The sequence below is a fragment of the Ictidomys tridecemlineatus genome, chromosome 5, assembly GCF_052094955.1.
Source record: "Ictidomys tridecemlineatus isolate mIctTri1 chromosome 5, mIctTri1.hap1, whole genome shotgun sequence".
NCBI lineage: Eukaryota > Metazoa > Chordata > Mammalia > Rodentia > Sciuridae > Ictidomys > Ictidomys tridecemlineatus.
Window position 1 is genome coordinate 9,944,283 of NC_135481.1, and position 16,102 is coordinate 9,960,384.

Genomic DNA, 16,102 nt, shown 5'->3' on the forward strand with positions numbered 1-16,102 from the left:
TAAAGGAGTAACATTTTTTGATTTGTTTTTTAGATCACTCTAGCTATTGTGTACAGAATGGATTAGAATCAGGGGACACAGAAACCTGCTGAGAGCTGCAACAGTAGGAAAATGGCTTGGATTGGGCAGGTTATGCTGGAGAAGAAAAGAAGTAGCAAGATTCTAGATATCCAGATAATTGATGGTGATGACCAAACACAAGGAGTGACAAAGTAGGAGATAAGAAAGAGTCAACTCCAAGGTTTTTGGTATACTTGACTAAATGAATAAAAATGCCATTTACTGAGAAGGAAAATAAAGAAGGAAATAATGTGGAGGAGGTTAGAAATCAAGAGTTTAGTTTTACAAGCATTAAACTTAAGATGTAAGTAAAATATCTAAATGGAAATGCCAAGCGGATAGCTGGGAATATATGCACTGAGCTCAGACTAGAAATGTGAGCCAAAAATTATATATTGGAGTCACTGACTTGTAGACAGTATTTAAAGCCACATAAGTAAAAGATGCAGGGCATACAGAGAAGAGTACTTAGTCTTGAACTCTGGGGAACTTAAGTTTTAGAGGCCAGATAGAAGAGAAAGCATAAGAGATAAGTAAAATAAGCAGAAAGAAGCCAACGTTTCAAAGAGGAAGTGGTCTACTGTATTCAACATGCTGAGAAGTCAAAAGAATAATATGGGAAATCTTGGCAAGCAACATGATGGTCATTAGAAACCTGAACAATTTAAGGGACAGGATCCAGATTGAGTACGCCAAGGAGTGAGCAGGAGGTGACAAAATAGAATTGTGTAATACAAACAATTCTTTGGAGAAGCTTTGATGCGGGGAAGGGGGGGGTAGCAATACAGAAAAACCTGAGGGAGAAGTGTAGAAGAAAAATTCTTTAAATCTGATCTCTCATTTCCTTTATAGTAACTGAATGAGGGAGATTTTAAGACTAAAGAAGAATTTAAATTTTTTTTTTTTTTTTTTAGTTTGGGAGCTAGATAATTGTTAATGTGGAGAAGGCGCCAGAAGAGCATGAGTCCAAAGGTCAGGAAATGGAGAGGTTCACTGATGAACAAGTCCCTGAAAATCTACGAGAGGATGCGCTCTAGGACAAGCATGGAGGGATTAGTCTCTGGAAAGAGGGAGAAGAACTGAGTTTTAGTCAGTGATCATGTACTTATAAGGATTTAATATCTATAAAGCTTACTTCTACCTAAAGAAAAAATATGCACGTATCCCTATTCTTTTTTTTAACTTTTTAAAAAATTTATTTCTTAGTTTGTAGTTGGACAACATCTTTATTTCACTTTTTTTTTTTTTTGTATGTGGTGCTGAGGATTGAACCCAGGGTTTTGCACGTGCAAGGGGAACGCTCTAGCGCTGAGCCACAAACCCCAGCCCCCCTATTCTAATATGGAAAGCAGCATCTTCAAAAGTGCAATCCTGAAAGGTTTCATAGAACTCTAGAATACTTGAGTTTGGCCACAACTCCAGAAAACTTACAGAAGGAGTTGTTTTAGAGTACTGTCTAGGATTTGTGGAGCATCTTATCTACAAAGGTTATAAAAACTAAAAAAATATAGCTTTAAAAAGTATTTACACATTAATGACAATTCAACCTGATCTTTATTGTATAGTGTATACATTTTACAAAAATATTTCAAACCATTTTTCTTCCATGTTTGTAATATCTTAAAATAGATTCCTGAGGATGGTAGGAGAGAATTATCATCCTCTGGAATAAATGGATGCACAGGTTGAAAGAGGAAGGTTAGAAGGTTAGGACCTTTGTCCAAAGTACTTGTCCAGCAATCAAGTGGTAGAGCTAATATCTAAATCTACCTTCTGTTTCTCTCAAACCAATTTTGAGTCAATTATTAAATCTGTTACTTAGTAACAAGTTTGCCAAGTAACTGTGCCTTAATCTTTTGGGGTTAATGACTAGAAGGACAACCAAGCTCTCTCACAAATCACCACAATAATGGAATGCTGGGCTGGAAGAACCCTGCTTAGAGCCAAGTAAGAGATCTCAAGTTCTAGGTCCTAGGCCTCTCCCAGGTGGCAGTCTGTTCACTCAGATGACTTCAGGAGACACCTAACCCAACACATACATTGAAAAATAGAAGAAAAAAAAATCAAGGATGCTAAAGCCCTCAGTTACTAAGACTGAAGCACAAAGGAGCTAAGTCTAGAGCACTGTTTATGAAAAGCATAGCATACGATTTTCTTTCCAGTGACACAATACAGACAAGAATTTCTCAACCTAGATGTTTTGTACTGGGTAATTCTTTTCTTTGTTGTGGGGAACTGTCCTGTGTGCTGTATCTCTGGCCTCTATCCACTAGATGCTAGTAGCACATCTGCCAACACCCCTGTCACAGAAACAAAAAATGTCTCCAGACATTGCCAAATGTATCCTGGGGGAAGAAAGGGAGGGCCACCTCCAAATGAGAACTACTGATCTAGACAGACTCTACTGTGATTATAGAAGCCAAGGGCATGTACAAAGAATGAGGAAAGTCTACAATTTTTTTTAAAGGCAATATTTTACACAATTTTTACAAAAAGTCCCAGATGTTCTAGTCATACAGTATGTACCAAGAAAAGGAGGCCTAGCCCAAAGACCCACATTTTACTTACAGGAATAGATTCTGGAAAACCAGACAGTCACAACATTTAGGAGAAAAAGGCAGACACATCTTTGTCCACTAACTGCTCAGCAGGAAGTCATCTCTCACAATAAAACAAGACTGATTTTGAAGTAGTTAATAAAATTATTATTTTTAGAGAAAATCCATTATTTTGGGGGAAAACAGACAAAATTTCCTCGTCATTTTTCCTGTCTCCCAGTGCCCATCTAACATGGTTCTTTGAGTCTGCCATGAAGCTTCCTCTGCTTCAGTCCTGCAGAGATGCTGCTCCAATGAATTCAAAGAAAGCCTACACAGCTGTCATGAGTGGAGAGTGCGCCAAACAACTTCCACGTGTTCAGAATTGGCAATACCTTCTCCTCATTAATGCATGTGATTAGCAAGCTTTAGGAAGTGTTAGGAATTCTTTAATTACAAGTTTTCTGAAATTAGACTCTTGATCCTAGAAGGCAACTGAGGCAAAACCTTGTAAAATATCCAAGAAGAGAAGGAGAGGGCCTACATTATTGAGTAACGACTTGTAGTGTTTTACACTGAGTTATGCAAAGTCACACAACCAAAGTGACTGCCAAGGTATGCAGAAATCCAGACATACATACTCTGGCTCCCACAGGCCATCAAGTCATCGCTCATCTTCCTATTTTGTGGAAAGAAGTCTATGCTTTTCTGGAAACCTAGCTCTACTAACAGGTTCAAGACAGACAAAGACTGTATTGCCTGAACGACCTCTATCCAGGACAACAGAAGACCACCCCTAAAAGGTCAATAACAGCCCTCTCTCCATTGGCTATGTGATTTCCTCTGAGAGATGAAACACTCAGTTCTTTGTTGTCTTGTTTTACAATTATTTACTCTGCCCATAGAAATCTGACGGGTTTTAAGATGTTGGGCTAGGTGGTATTATTCATTTTCCACATCGCTCTTGTGTCAGAATACTATATTCATAATGATCTAGATCTTCAGAAACAAACATTTTCTAAGAGTTTATTCAATTCAAAGAGAATTCATAAAATATTTTTGACTTTACATATTCTAAGAAAGGGATTTCAGAAACAATGGATAATCTATGGCACCCTTAAGTTTTCTAGTTTTGCTCTTTGCTTGGCAGCTACCTCTCCTACTCTCAACACCCCCTTCCCACACCCACACCATACCCACACCCACACCCACATTCACCAAAGCTTCCAAAATAGAGTAATCTTGTTGATTTGCCAAGCTATGCTATGATGTTAATTTAAGGGGGGGAAAAGACAACACTTAACTTTTTTACTTTAGTGAGTGAAACAAAACTAATACCTACATCATAGCCAGATGTGGTCATGCTGCCTGAAATCCCTATGACTCTGAAGGCCGAGGCAGAAGGAACTCAAGTTAGAGTCCAGCCTAGGCAACTAAGCAAGACCCTGTCTCAAAATAAAAAGGGCTGGAGAATGTAGCTTAGAGGTAAAGTGCTTCTGAGGTCAATCCCCTATACTGCAACAAATAAACATCTATCTATTAGAAATATCTACACCATAGCACAGACTGGAGATTTGGCTTTAGCTGATCCTGGACAAAGTATTTACTCCAATCCACCTTGAGGTTTCCCAGTACCATCACACCAGCTCCCTGGGAAGACATGACTTACCTCAAGAAGCACAGCCCTGGCACAAAGAAGCCTTCTGTACAAGTTTGTTGTTTAAAAGAACAAAATGGACACTGTAACACCTAAAGCCTTTCAATTGCTGGAGCAAGGGCAGCCCTATTTATGCTCTCTAGAAGTTAATTACATTAAAAAAAAAAAAAGACTAAACAATAAACAGCTAGTCTCATGGTTTCCACGATTTCTATAGGACCTACTCAAGGATAGATTTTTAGTCTTCCTTATAAAACACAACAAAAAAAATCTTAATCCCTAAGCACATTACTTCTTTAAAAGCAAGTTTAGGGCTGGGATTGTGGCTCAGTGGTAGAGCGCTCATCTAGTATGTACAAGGCCCTAGGTTCGATCCTCAACACCACATAAAAATAAATAAACCAAATATTGTGTCCAACTACTTCTAAAAATTAAGTAAATAAATAAATAAAACACTCAAACACACACACACACATATACAAGTTTTAGACAAAGAATACAAACCAAACCCATTTTGAAAAAATAAAATCCATAAGAGGAATAGGAGATGCTCATCTAAGATTTTAAGTCACTGTCCACTCAATGCCCCCCTGACCCAGTTCCTGATTTTCAAGTTCAGGGGGCAGGGATTAGGCCTCAGCTACTCCAACATTTATAAAAACATTTTGGCAGGTGCTCTGCCAGGCAGTCTATAATTAGTGAGTGTGCTTCAGACACCTAAATGAACTCAAAGGGTGTCAAATGCCAACAGCCAGCCCCCAAGAGTGCCGAGTTCTATAGCTGGGCAGTGGCTGCTGTCCAGGACTTGAGGCAGGCTGCCTTGCCATGGCACACACGTGTGCACACACACAAGCCAGTTCTGAAGAGTCGCTTTTTTCAAAGCTCTAATGGCTTGACCTCAACACCTGCTGCACTTCCTGAAGACAGGCTCTGGAGCTCCACTTGTTCCTCGCACGCGGCTGCACTTTCTAGGAACGACCGCACACAAGCAGAGGCTGGCCAGCTGCCAAGGCGGGGGCAGCCCAGCGGCCTAGAGCCTGAACTTTCCCAGCGCTGTCAGGGCAGGATCCTATGAGCTGACTCAGCGACCAGCATGGAACTCTGCCAACTGTACAGCAGCAGCAATTGCGGGGCTGCCGGCAACTCACAGATGTTTTGCTAAAGCAAAGCAATCAGCCAGGAGGCGGGTCTGGGCTGGCAGCCAGGGTGCTGCTGTCGTGGAAGTTGGGATTCTGATTCTAGTCCTAGCTCTACTGCTATCTCCCTGGGTCATGTGAGGGGAAACCCTTTGTACATCTTAGTACTTTCTCTGGTTCAGAGGCCTGTCAGTGTAGATGCAGGAAGAAGATGGCACTGTTTGCATAAGACAGCTTCTGGAGCATTACTAGCCACCATGTGCTTGGCACTGCACAGATATTCACATGGACTAGCTCATTAATCCTCAAAGTATCCTTGCGAGGCACCTTCATTACTTTTATTCCACAGATGATAAGACACAGGCTTAGAGCAATTCAAGTGTGGCTACCAAAAGACAACAGAGGAAGATACAGGAAAAAAATAGGACTTGAGCCTATTTCTCATTCTAGAATCTACTGCACACTGTTGTTGTAAAACTTAGGACAACTGCACAGGGCTCCTTGATCCAAAGATACTTGATTTTTCAGGTTCCAAAGGACCTTTCTTATATTTCTCATTTGTTCTGTGTTAACCCTTGGCTCTTCACAAATAATTTCTAAACAGCACCATTTGGAACACATGACGAGCATGTGGACATTCTATATTCTGAGTATCCAGGTACTAATGGCTTTATCATGAACTCCCAACCTAAACCATCTCATTGTTTGAGTGAGAATATACATTGTACACCATAAAGAAAAAAAATTAAAATTAAAAGACTTGGAATAAGAATACAAATTCCGTAGGCTCTACTCTCCAAGATAATTTATTAGGACTCCAGTCTGTCTTTTAAAAAAGTTTCCCAACTGACTCTGACATTTAGAAGTCATTTCAGCCATGTTTAGAAGTTTTCCTTGGCTATAAGGGGAATTTCGAGGTCCACCCTTCTCTCTTTCTAAGCAGATGTTATAAGGGTGAAATGAAATCATGTCTATAAGCCTCTTTACTAGGAAACATACACAGTACAAAAGCTTCTTGTCGGCTCTGTTCAAATCTCCCTTAAAGAGTATGATCCTAGGTTAGCCTGGAAATAAGAAGTTCTTGGGCAAGATTGTTCTTTTACGTTATTATTGGAAAAACTCCAGTGTCATGCATCTCACATTTTTAGATGCATCCTCAACACATCAACACAGTTGCAATCTCATTCTTCCTTTAAAAAAAAAAAAAAAAAGATTATACTGATATTCTTTTGGGTCAAACTTGGAACAATCTACATCAAGTTACTGATACATTCTATTGGTTTAATCAAGAAAGCAAATGTTAATTTCTGTGTGTAGGGTGGGTGGTGGTGGTGGTGGTGATTAAACCTGGAGCCTCAGGCATACTAAATACATTACCACTAAGCTATACCCCAAGCCCAAGAAAACAAATATTAAATGAAAAAAAAAAAGTTCAAAGTCTGTTTATGGTGTGGTTCAGTGAAGTGGGATGAGCAGACCCAGATTGGCGTAGCACCAGACCATCCAATACTCTTTCTAGCTAGCCTTTAGAAAGAATAAATGGCCTCCTATAGCGGAAAGACTGACCTGCTTAAGCTGCTCATCCAGATTCCAGCTTGGCTGTCCAGTTGTGGAGACAGAAGGTGGGGCCTTGGAAACATCTTTGGTATGGTCTTCTTTAGCTTGTTGTCCGTGTGGTGAGAGCCCTGGTGCTGGAAGCAGACTGGACATGGGTGCTACTCTGGGGTCTTGGCGAGTTGCTTTCTGCACATGAAAATATTTGGAAGCAGCCTGGGCCCCCTTTTCAGCCACCTCTGCAACATCCTCATCCTCATCCTCATCTTCTAAACCACCTTCTTCTTCCTCAGGCTCTGAGTTCACGTTGCTCCGTTCAAAAACTCGGGCCACTGGTGTGGCTGGTGGAACTCTGGCTAAGGGACCCAGAGCAGGGCTGCCAGAAGGTCTCCCAGGTGTGGCAGAAAGATGAGTTGGCTGTGTAACTAGTTTTTGGGCATACAGGAATTGGGCTTCTCTCATCTGCTGTCCCTGTTTCTCTCTGGCATCCATTTGCAAAGGTGCTAGATGTGGCTGCTTCTGCTGCTGCTGCTGCTGCTGCTGCTGCTGCTGCTGCTGCTGCTGCTGCAGTGGCTCCATTACTGCTTCAAGCTTCGACCACAGATTGGCATGGCTCTAAACCCAAGCATAGCCCAGCAGGCACACTGGGTTTATACTTTATGTGATTAACCAAAACCACAGAGGAGGGGGGGGAAAAAAAAAACCTGTGTAAAACAGATATAAAAGGCTTTCTTTCCTCCAATAAAGAGCCATAAGTTCTGAATACTAAACATAAACTTAGTGCTTCTAAACCTGATTTTCAATGAGTATTTGGGTTTTGAGGGGTGGGTAGGGAAAGGTGTGAAGAGGAACAGGATCTAAGAGGGGAAATGGGGTGAATTTCAATAGTGGTATACTATTGAGGGTTTTATTTTTATTTAAAAAAATGTTTTTGTAGCTGTAGATGGACAAAATGCCTTTATTTCTATTGTTTATTTTTATGTGGTGCTGAGGATAGAACCTAGTGCCTCATGCATGCTAGGCAAGTGCTCTACCATTGAACTACAGCCCCAGACCTTACTGGGGGTTTTAAAAGAAGCAATTCAGATGATATTTAAGCTGCTAGCATCTGTGTTCTGATCTCTCTCCCTCTACATTCTCAAACATTAATCTGTTTATTACTGAAAAGGTAAATGGGTTTGTACTAAACAGGAATATGAAAACCACAATAATAGAGGGGAAAAAAGAAGGCCTGCTAGCAAAAGAGAGACTATTACTTATATTCCTAGGCCCACTGAAGAAAGATATTACCATTCAAGTTGACACAGGCAGACAGAATGCATCCTCTTAAAAGAAGAAGCAAAACCAAGCAAACTGCTCTTGGGTTTTAAACTTTGCAAATTTCCCAGATCAAATTGCCAGCCTGCTTGCTGAGTGTACTGAGGCAGGCAAACTGGACATTATAGCCTCAGAAAGAATCCAATTTCAACAACATGAAAGAAAGAAACACGCAAGGAGGCAAGAGTCTCAAATTGCAATCCTTGCTCAAAAACAAACAGGGAGAATTCCTCTGGAGATTTTAAAGTTAATTAATTTGAAACAGGTATCAATATTATCTAAACAAGGTAATACGGCTTCTTTTTTTATAAATGGCCAAGTAAATCTCCTCACATCACCTTTCTTTATGGTTAATTTCTATTATGATATTTATTCTACAACGAATACAAAAAGAAAAGGCTCTCAGGCCAAAAGCATTGTGGGGGCAGGTTTATCTGCATTCTTACCAGTCTCCAAACATACCCCTTTCACACCCTTTCCACCTCTACCCCCACCCTCCTCTCCAGACTCTTCACTTGAGTTGTTTTCTCAGCAAGTCTCTATAACTGAATTACTAGGCAGGAGCAAATTTTAGGGTGAACAGGACTTGCAGCATGGTGTACAATTTTGTCATCACATGAAAGAAGCTGCACTGTACAGGTTGGGACTTGATGCTTGCATTGTTTCAGTTTTTTGGGATTGAGTTTGAAAGTCAAAAAAAAAAAAGAAAAAAGAAAAGTAAATGTCTTTAGCATATTTAAAAATTCAAGGGAAGTAACTACATCTCTAACAATAAAAATGGTTTGGATTAAGTTTTTTAAATAGGTTAGAGTAAAAAAAAAAAAGTACAAATTTTAAACCTAGGCAAAAAAGCAGAGATTAAAAATTCTCATTTTCTCTGCATCTTAGAAGCACAGGTTGTGCTTTTTGTAGTCTGTAAGATTCAAATTCCAATTTGCCCCTCACTGTCTCTACTTCCTCTCCTGGCACTTTTAGAAAGTGTGAGTTTGAGATATGTCCAAAACAATACTTTCATTCTGCTTTAACTCTTCTTAAGAGTATCAAAATGAATGAAAAAATTTAAACCCACAATAAATCCAATTGGCAAAATGTTTGTTTATTTATTTTTTCCTATACTGGGCATTGGACCTAGGACCTTGCACACACTAGACACTGAGCTACATCCCTAGCCCAAAAATATTCATTTAAAGTTAAAAAAAAAACTTGGGTCAAAGAAAATTAAAGAATAAAGTAAATGATTTGGTAGTCATTAAAACATGTCCTGTAATCATTACAATCAGTCACAATCGAAATAATTTTTCAACCAAGTCCTGTCAGTCACTGAACAACTGCTTCTTGTCTTGTGGCACCATGTTCTCTATGCTGTCCCCAGCAGAGGGGGAGGTGTCCCACAGCTACTTCAGTAAGTCTGAGATGACTCAGTTCTACAACTCAATATACACATTCTCCCCGCCAAGAGCCCATCTTCCCCCAGCCCCTAAGTAGTCAGTGATCCAAACAATACCACCTGCCTACATTTGGAGAACTTAATCTCAGAAATCTAAACCACTCCATCCCCTCACACAGGTCCTCCCCTATTTCCCCTAAAGTTCAGGGACCACTAAGCCAGGCAAAACCGACAGCTTGCGCCTTTGAGTCTGGCCTTGCTGACCATTCCTTTACCTTCGCTGCCAGACCCACTAGCCCCGGGCCCCTCCAATCTCCCCCTCCCAGGTCACTCCAATGGCCCCCCTCCCATTCTTTGTCCCCCCACCCCACCCAGCCCTATCACTTTTACCTCTACTAAGCTCTCTCAGCCAATTCATTGGTTCTTCTCGGATCGCCCCGACCCCACCTATCTTCGCCCTCTCGGTTCCCAGGGGCCCCCTTACCCTTTTCTTTCCCTTTATCTTAAATCACGCCTATGGGCACAGGACGCCCCGGGGCTCCTCCCCAGGGCTCTCACTTTTCCTCAGCGGTCCCCGCGCTCCGACGGCCCGCGCCTTCGTGTCTCCCCTACACACCTGCCTCCCCTCCCACCTCGGTCACCTCCACCTGCCACAGCCCCCATGCCCGCGGCGGCTAAAAGAACTAGGATCCGCTCAGCGTACCTGTGCGGGGCGCTCCCAGTCCGCCGCGGCAAAGGAGCCGCTCAATGCCCAGCGCGGCAGCTGCGTCTCCTACTCTCCGCAGCCGGGGGCCACAGCCGGGGCGGGGCCCGCACCGGAAGCGGCGCCGCGGGGCCGGGCAGCCGGCCGGGGGGCGGGGGAGGGGCGGGGAAGGGTGGGGCCCACGGGCTGGGGCGGGGCTTGAGGCCGGAAGCGGCTAAAAAGGGAACGAGGAGGGGGTATGGGGCGAAGCGGAAGTGACTCTAGGGACTGCTCGGCCCGCCTGTGTTGTGAGGGGAAGCAAGTTGAAGCGGGCGGAAGCTTCATCCAATAGGAAAGCACTGACATAGGAGAGTTCCGGTGGGAGACTTCCGCGGGGAGTTGAAAAGAGCCGGGCTTTACCTAGTGTTTCTTGGGTGTTTTCTGGTTGCGGAGGTTGGTATGGTGCGAGCGATAGGTTGAGAGAAAGTCTAGTAAAAACAAAGAGGCTTCGGAGTTTTCTTTTGCTTAGGTCCCCTCCCAGTCTCCTATCCTCAAATTGGTGGTTCTTAGTCATTTCCGCTCTTAGATCGAATGATTCTGTCTTGGTCTGAGACCTGACTGTCTCCTGAAAATGCTACATCCCCTGGAACCCTCTCACATGGATTAGTATTCTCGCCAGCTTTCAAAAGTGGAGACTGTGTGCCGAATACCGTCACTCCGTGTCAAAACCCTTGTTTCTCCGATGCTGCTGCTTAAGAATTGCTGTTCCTTTACCCACCTCTGTAGTGAACATTTGTCGTTCTGCGCATGGAGCTCCCTATATTATTTTTTCCTCTATGATCATCTTCCTTGATCGTTTCAGAGTCTAGGTGGACAACCCATTCAACATCTAGCCTTATCTCTAGCAACACATCAGCTCCTAATCCTAAATCTTGTCACAAGAAACACGGTGTCGTCATGAATCAGTAATTTGAGCATACCTTTACCCAACCACAGCCTGTTACCCTCTCAACTGCTCAAGAATTTTAGATAACTGTTCTTTCGGCTTATCAGAACCTCTAATCTGATGAAAGCCTCTACTTTATCTCTTAGCCATTAACTCCCTCCAGTCTTCACTTTCCTCCTTAACCATAGATTCAATGATAAGTAATTACAATACTGCTCTACTCTCAGTCCTGGTCTAACACTCCCAGTATTCCAAGACCTCCATCCTGAATGGGTCTACCTACTTCTCCATGCTTGTACTTTGTCGTGGAAAATTGTCCTGTTTCATAGATTGACATAATTAAATTAATTATACTCTTTCATCATTCTGAACTGACTGGAAACTTCGTTATATTCATCTAGTCAACTTGCTGTCTACTATCTCTAAAAATCTCTAACGCTACACTTCCCCTACCACTTCCCCTGATTACCATAAAGTAATAAAATGTAGAATGCCCTGAAATTTTGTTATGATTCTGTCTTTCCCTCCTATATAATTAGCAATATTAATTGAACTCTTAGTATATGCCACCTCGGAATCATCTCAGTGCTTATTGAGCACTGGACAAAGCAAATTTCTTGTCCTCCAGGATCTTTACTAAGTCAGAGATACAGAAAAACAAAAACATAGACTCACAAATTTACATAAATACAGTTATCTAGACAGAAGTGCCAAAAACATATAAAGGAGAAAAGACAGCCTCTTCAACAAATGGTGCTGGGAAAACTGGAAATCCATATGCAGCAAAATGAAATTAAGCCACTCTTACCATGCACAAAACTCAAAGTGGATCAAGGACCTAGGAATTAGACCAGAGACCCTGTGCCTAATAAAAGAAAAAGTAGGCCAAATTCTTCATCATGTCAGATTAAGCCCCAGCTTCCTTAACAAGACTTCTAAAGTGTAAGAAATAAAATCAAGAATCAATAAGTGGGATGGATTCAAACTAAAAAGCTTATTCTCAGCAAAAGAAACAATAACGTAAAGAGAGAGCCTACAGAATGGGAGCAAATTTTACCACTTGCACATCAGATAGAGCATTAATCTCCAAGTTATATAAAGAACTAAAAAAAGGCTGGGAATGTGGCTCAAGCATAGCCCACTCGCCCGGCATATGTGCGGCCTGGGTTCGGTCCTCAGCACCACATACAAACAAAGATGTGTCTGCCGAAAACTAAAAAGTAAATATTAAAAAAATTCTCTCTCTCTCTCTCTCTCTCTCTCTCTCTCTCTCTCTCTCTCTCTCTCTCTTTAAAAAAAGCACTAAAAAAAACTTAACACCAAAAAAACAAATAACCCACCGGGTACAGTGATGCATGCCTGTAATCCCAGCAGATCAGGAGACTGAGGCAGGAGCATTGCAAGTTCAAAGCCAGCCTCAGCAATGGCGAGGTGTTAAGCAACACGGTGAGACCTTGTCTCTAAATAAAATACAAAATAAGGTGGGGATGTGGCTCAGTGGTCCAGTGCCCCTGAGTTCAATCCCTGGTACCCCCACCCCCCACAAAAAATAAGAAACAAAGAAAAAAACCAAATAACCCAATCAATAAATGGGCTAAGGAACTGAACAAACACTTAACAGAAGAAGAAACGCAATCAACAAATATATGAAAAAATGGAAAAAATGTTCAAATTCTCCAGTAATTAGAGAAATGCAAATCAAAACTAAGATTTCATCTCATTCCAGTCAGAATGTCAGTTACTAAGAATACAGGCTATAATAAGTGTTGGCAAGGATGTGGAGGAAAAAGCACACTCTTTACATTGCTGGTAGGACTGCAAATTGGTGCAACCAATCTGGAAAGTAGTATGGAGATTCCTTAGAAAACTTGAAAGGGAACCACCATTTGATCCAGCTATCCCATTCCTGGGTCTATACCCAAAGTACTTAAAACCAGCATACTGCAGTGATATAGCCATATCAATGTTTGTAGCAGCACAATTCACAATAGCTAAAGTGTGGAAGCAACCTAGATGCCCTTCAAATGGATAAAGAAATTATAGCACATATACACAATGGAATATTACTCAGCACTAAAAAAGAATAAAATCATGGCATTTGTGGATAAGTGGATGGAATTGGAGACTATCATGCTAAGCAAAGTAAGCAAATCCCAAAGAACCAAAGGACCAATGTTTTCTCTGATAAGTGGATGCATAATAAAGGTTAGCAAGGGAGGAATGGAGGAACTTTGGATAGGGCAAAGGGTAGGGAGGGGAAGGGAGGGGGCATGGGGTAGGAAAGATGGAGGAATAAGATGGATGTTATTACCCTAGGTACATGTATGATGACTTGAATGGTGTGAGTCTACTTTGTGTACGACCAGAGAAATGAAGAATTGTGCTCCATTTGTGTATAAGAAATCAAAATGCATTCTGCTGTCGTATATAACTAATTAAAATAAATTAATTAATTAATTAAAAATGTTTTATCAAGAATATATGATAAAAAGAATAAAGCAGGGAAGGTATTAGATAGTAGTGTCAGGTAGCATCTATTTTAAATGGTAGAAAAGAACACACTGATAAAGATGACTTAAGCAGAAACTGGAATTGACTTGATAGAGGTGAACCATGTGTATATCTAGAGAAAGAGATTCCCAGGAAAGGAGACAGCAAATTTGAATACTCTGAGGCAGAAACATGCTTAATATGCTATAGAAATAGACCCCTATGTTTGATGCTGAGTGAGTGAGGGGTAGAGTGGTAGGAAATAAGATCAGAGAGATAGCCAGAGCCAATCATGCAGGGCTTTGTAGGACATGGCAACAACTTTGCCTGTCACCATGGAAACCACTGGAGATTTTCAAGCAGAAGAATGATTTGATCAAATTAAAGTGTTTAAAAGGACCATCTTAGCTCAGGGTATAACAGACTATGAGGATAGAGGGGTCAAAGTAGAAGCATTAATCCTGACAGAAGATGGTGGTGGCCTGAACTAGATGATGGCAGTGGAGGTGGTGAAAGGTGGTCAGATTGAAAGTGGAGCTACCAAGAGTTGCTGATGGACTGTTTGTATAGGTTGAAAAAAGAATCAAGGAAGATATCAAGGTTTTTGGCCCTACTAACTGGTAGAATAATGGTGTCACTGACCAGGGGGATACTATTAGAAACCAATCAGTTGACTATTTCTTGGCAATAAAGAGGAATGCAGAATTGATTATAGCATCATGGTAAAGATATTTTGAGCTGGGCACAGTGGCACATACCTGCAATCCTAGTGACTTAGGAGGCTGAGACAAGAGGACTGAAAGTTCAAGACCAGCCTCAGTGATTTGGACCCTGTTTCTAAATAACTAAAGGGCTGGGAATGTAGATCAGTGGTACAGCACTTGCATAGCATGCACAAGGTTCAATCCCCAGCCCTGCAAATAAATACACAAATACATAACATACACTTTGCTGAATGAAACAAGTCAGTCTAAAAAATGACATTCTTGAAATTTTTTTTCTTTTGGTACTGGGAATTGAACCCAGGGGCACTTTACCACTGAGCTGTATTCCCAGCCCTTTTTAATTTGAGACAAGATAATAATAAGTCTCTAAGTGCCTTGCTAAATTGTTGAGGCTGACCTGAAACTTGCAATCTTCCTGCCTCAGCCTCCCAAGACACTGGGCTTATAGGCATACACCACCACACTCAGCTACATTTTCTTTTTAGGTGCTGGGGATTGGACCCAGGAGCACTCAATCACTGAGCCACATCCCCAGCCCCATTTTGTATTTTATTTAGTGACAGGGTCTCACTGAGATAAGTAATATTCCATTGTGTATATATACCATAGTTTCTTTATGCATTCATCTATTGAAGGCATCTAGGTTGGTTCCACAGTTTAGCTATTGTGAATTGTGCTGCTATAAACATTGATGTGGCTGCATCACTGTAGTATGCTGGGCTAGGCCACTGCACCCGGTCCAGTTATTCTTGAAAACATTAATGGGGCATAAGTCAAGTGATTCTCAGCAGCTAGAAGGGGATGGAGGGGTGCTTTTAAAGGGATAGTAAAAAGGAGGGTTTGGCGATCATGGAATTTTTCTGAATGCTGATTGTGGTGGTAGTTACATGACTCTATACATGTATTAAAATCCATAGGATTATATATAAGAAAAATAAAGTTAATTTTATTGTATGAAGTGTTTTTTCTTAAAAGCCAACCTTTCACACATGATCGTTTCCCTTTCCAATTCTCTGGGATCTCCCTTTAGTCTCTTGAATTTGGATCCTCCCATAAATTTCAAGCAAACTTGTTTCACTCATTCATTGCTTAATCTGTTTTGTAATGCTATAACAAAGCCTGAGGCTGAATAATTTCTTTTAAAAAATTAGTTCTGGAGGCTGGGAAGTCCAATATTGAGGTGTCCCATTTGAAGAGAAAACCTTGATTGCTGTGTTATCTCAGTGGAAAGCTGGAGGGTAAGAGAGGACCAAACTTAACTTTTATAACAAGCCTCTCTTGAGATAACTTCCACTCTTGCAATAATATTAATTCTTTGGTGCTGGGAAAATTGGAAATCCAAACATAACAAAATGAAATTAAACCCCTATCTCTCATTCTGTGCGAAATTCAACTCAAAGTGGATCAAATACTTAGGCACTAGAACAGAGACCCTGTTCCTAATAGAAGAGAAAGAAGGCCCAAATTTCACCATGTTGGTTTAGGATCTGACTTTTGTTAACAAAACTCCTAAAGCATGAGAAGTAAAATCGAGAATCAATAAATAGGATGGATTCAAACTGAAAAGCTTCTTCTCAGCAAAGGAAACAATAATGTGAAGAGAGAGCCTAC

The 16,102-nt window shown here is 41.2% G+C and overlaps 1 protein-coding gene across 4 annotated transcripts in view; it reads right to left on the reverse strand.

Annotated features, from left to right (window-relative positions):
• The window catches only part of Arid3b (AT-rich interaction domain 3B), a 45,381-nt gene extending 34,887 nt beyond the window's left edge, over nucleotides 1-10,494 (reverse strand). For 3 of the 4 annotated variants that reach the window (XR_013438692.1, XM_021728317.3, XM_005316796.5), the window contains exons 1-2: nucleotides 10,352-10,494; nucleotides 6,957-7,599 (exon numbers count right to left, since the gene is read on the reverse strand). Coding sequence is in view for 3 of the 4 variants with exons in the window: in XM_021728317.3 (XP_021583992.2) it covers nucleotides 6,957-7,523 (567 nt within the window). In the remaining variant the exon portion in view is untranslated. The remainder of the gene's footprint in view (nucleotides 1-6,956; nucleotides 7,600-10,351) is intronic. The other variant, XM_040274813.2, reaches the window with a different exon arrangement.
• Between the last annotated feature and the right edge of the window lie 5,608 nt (nucleotides 10,495-16,102).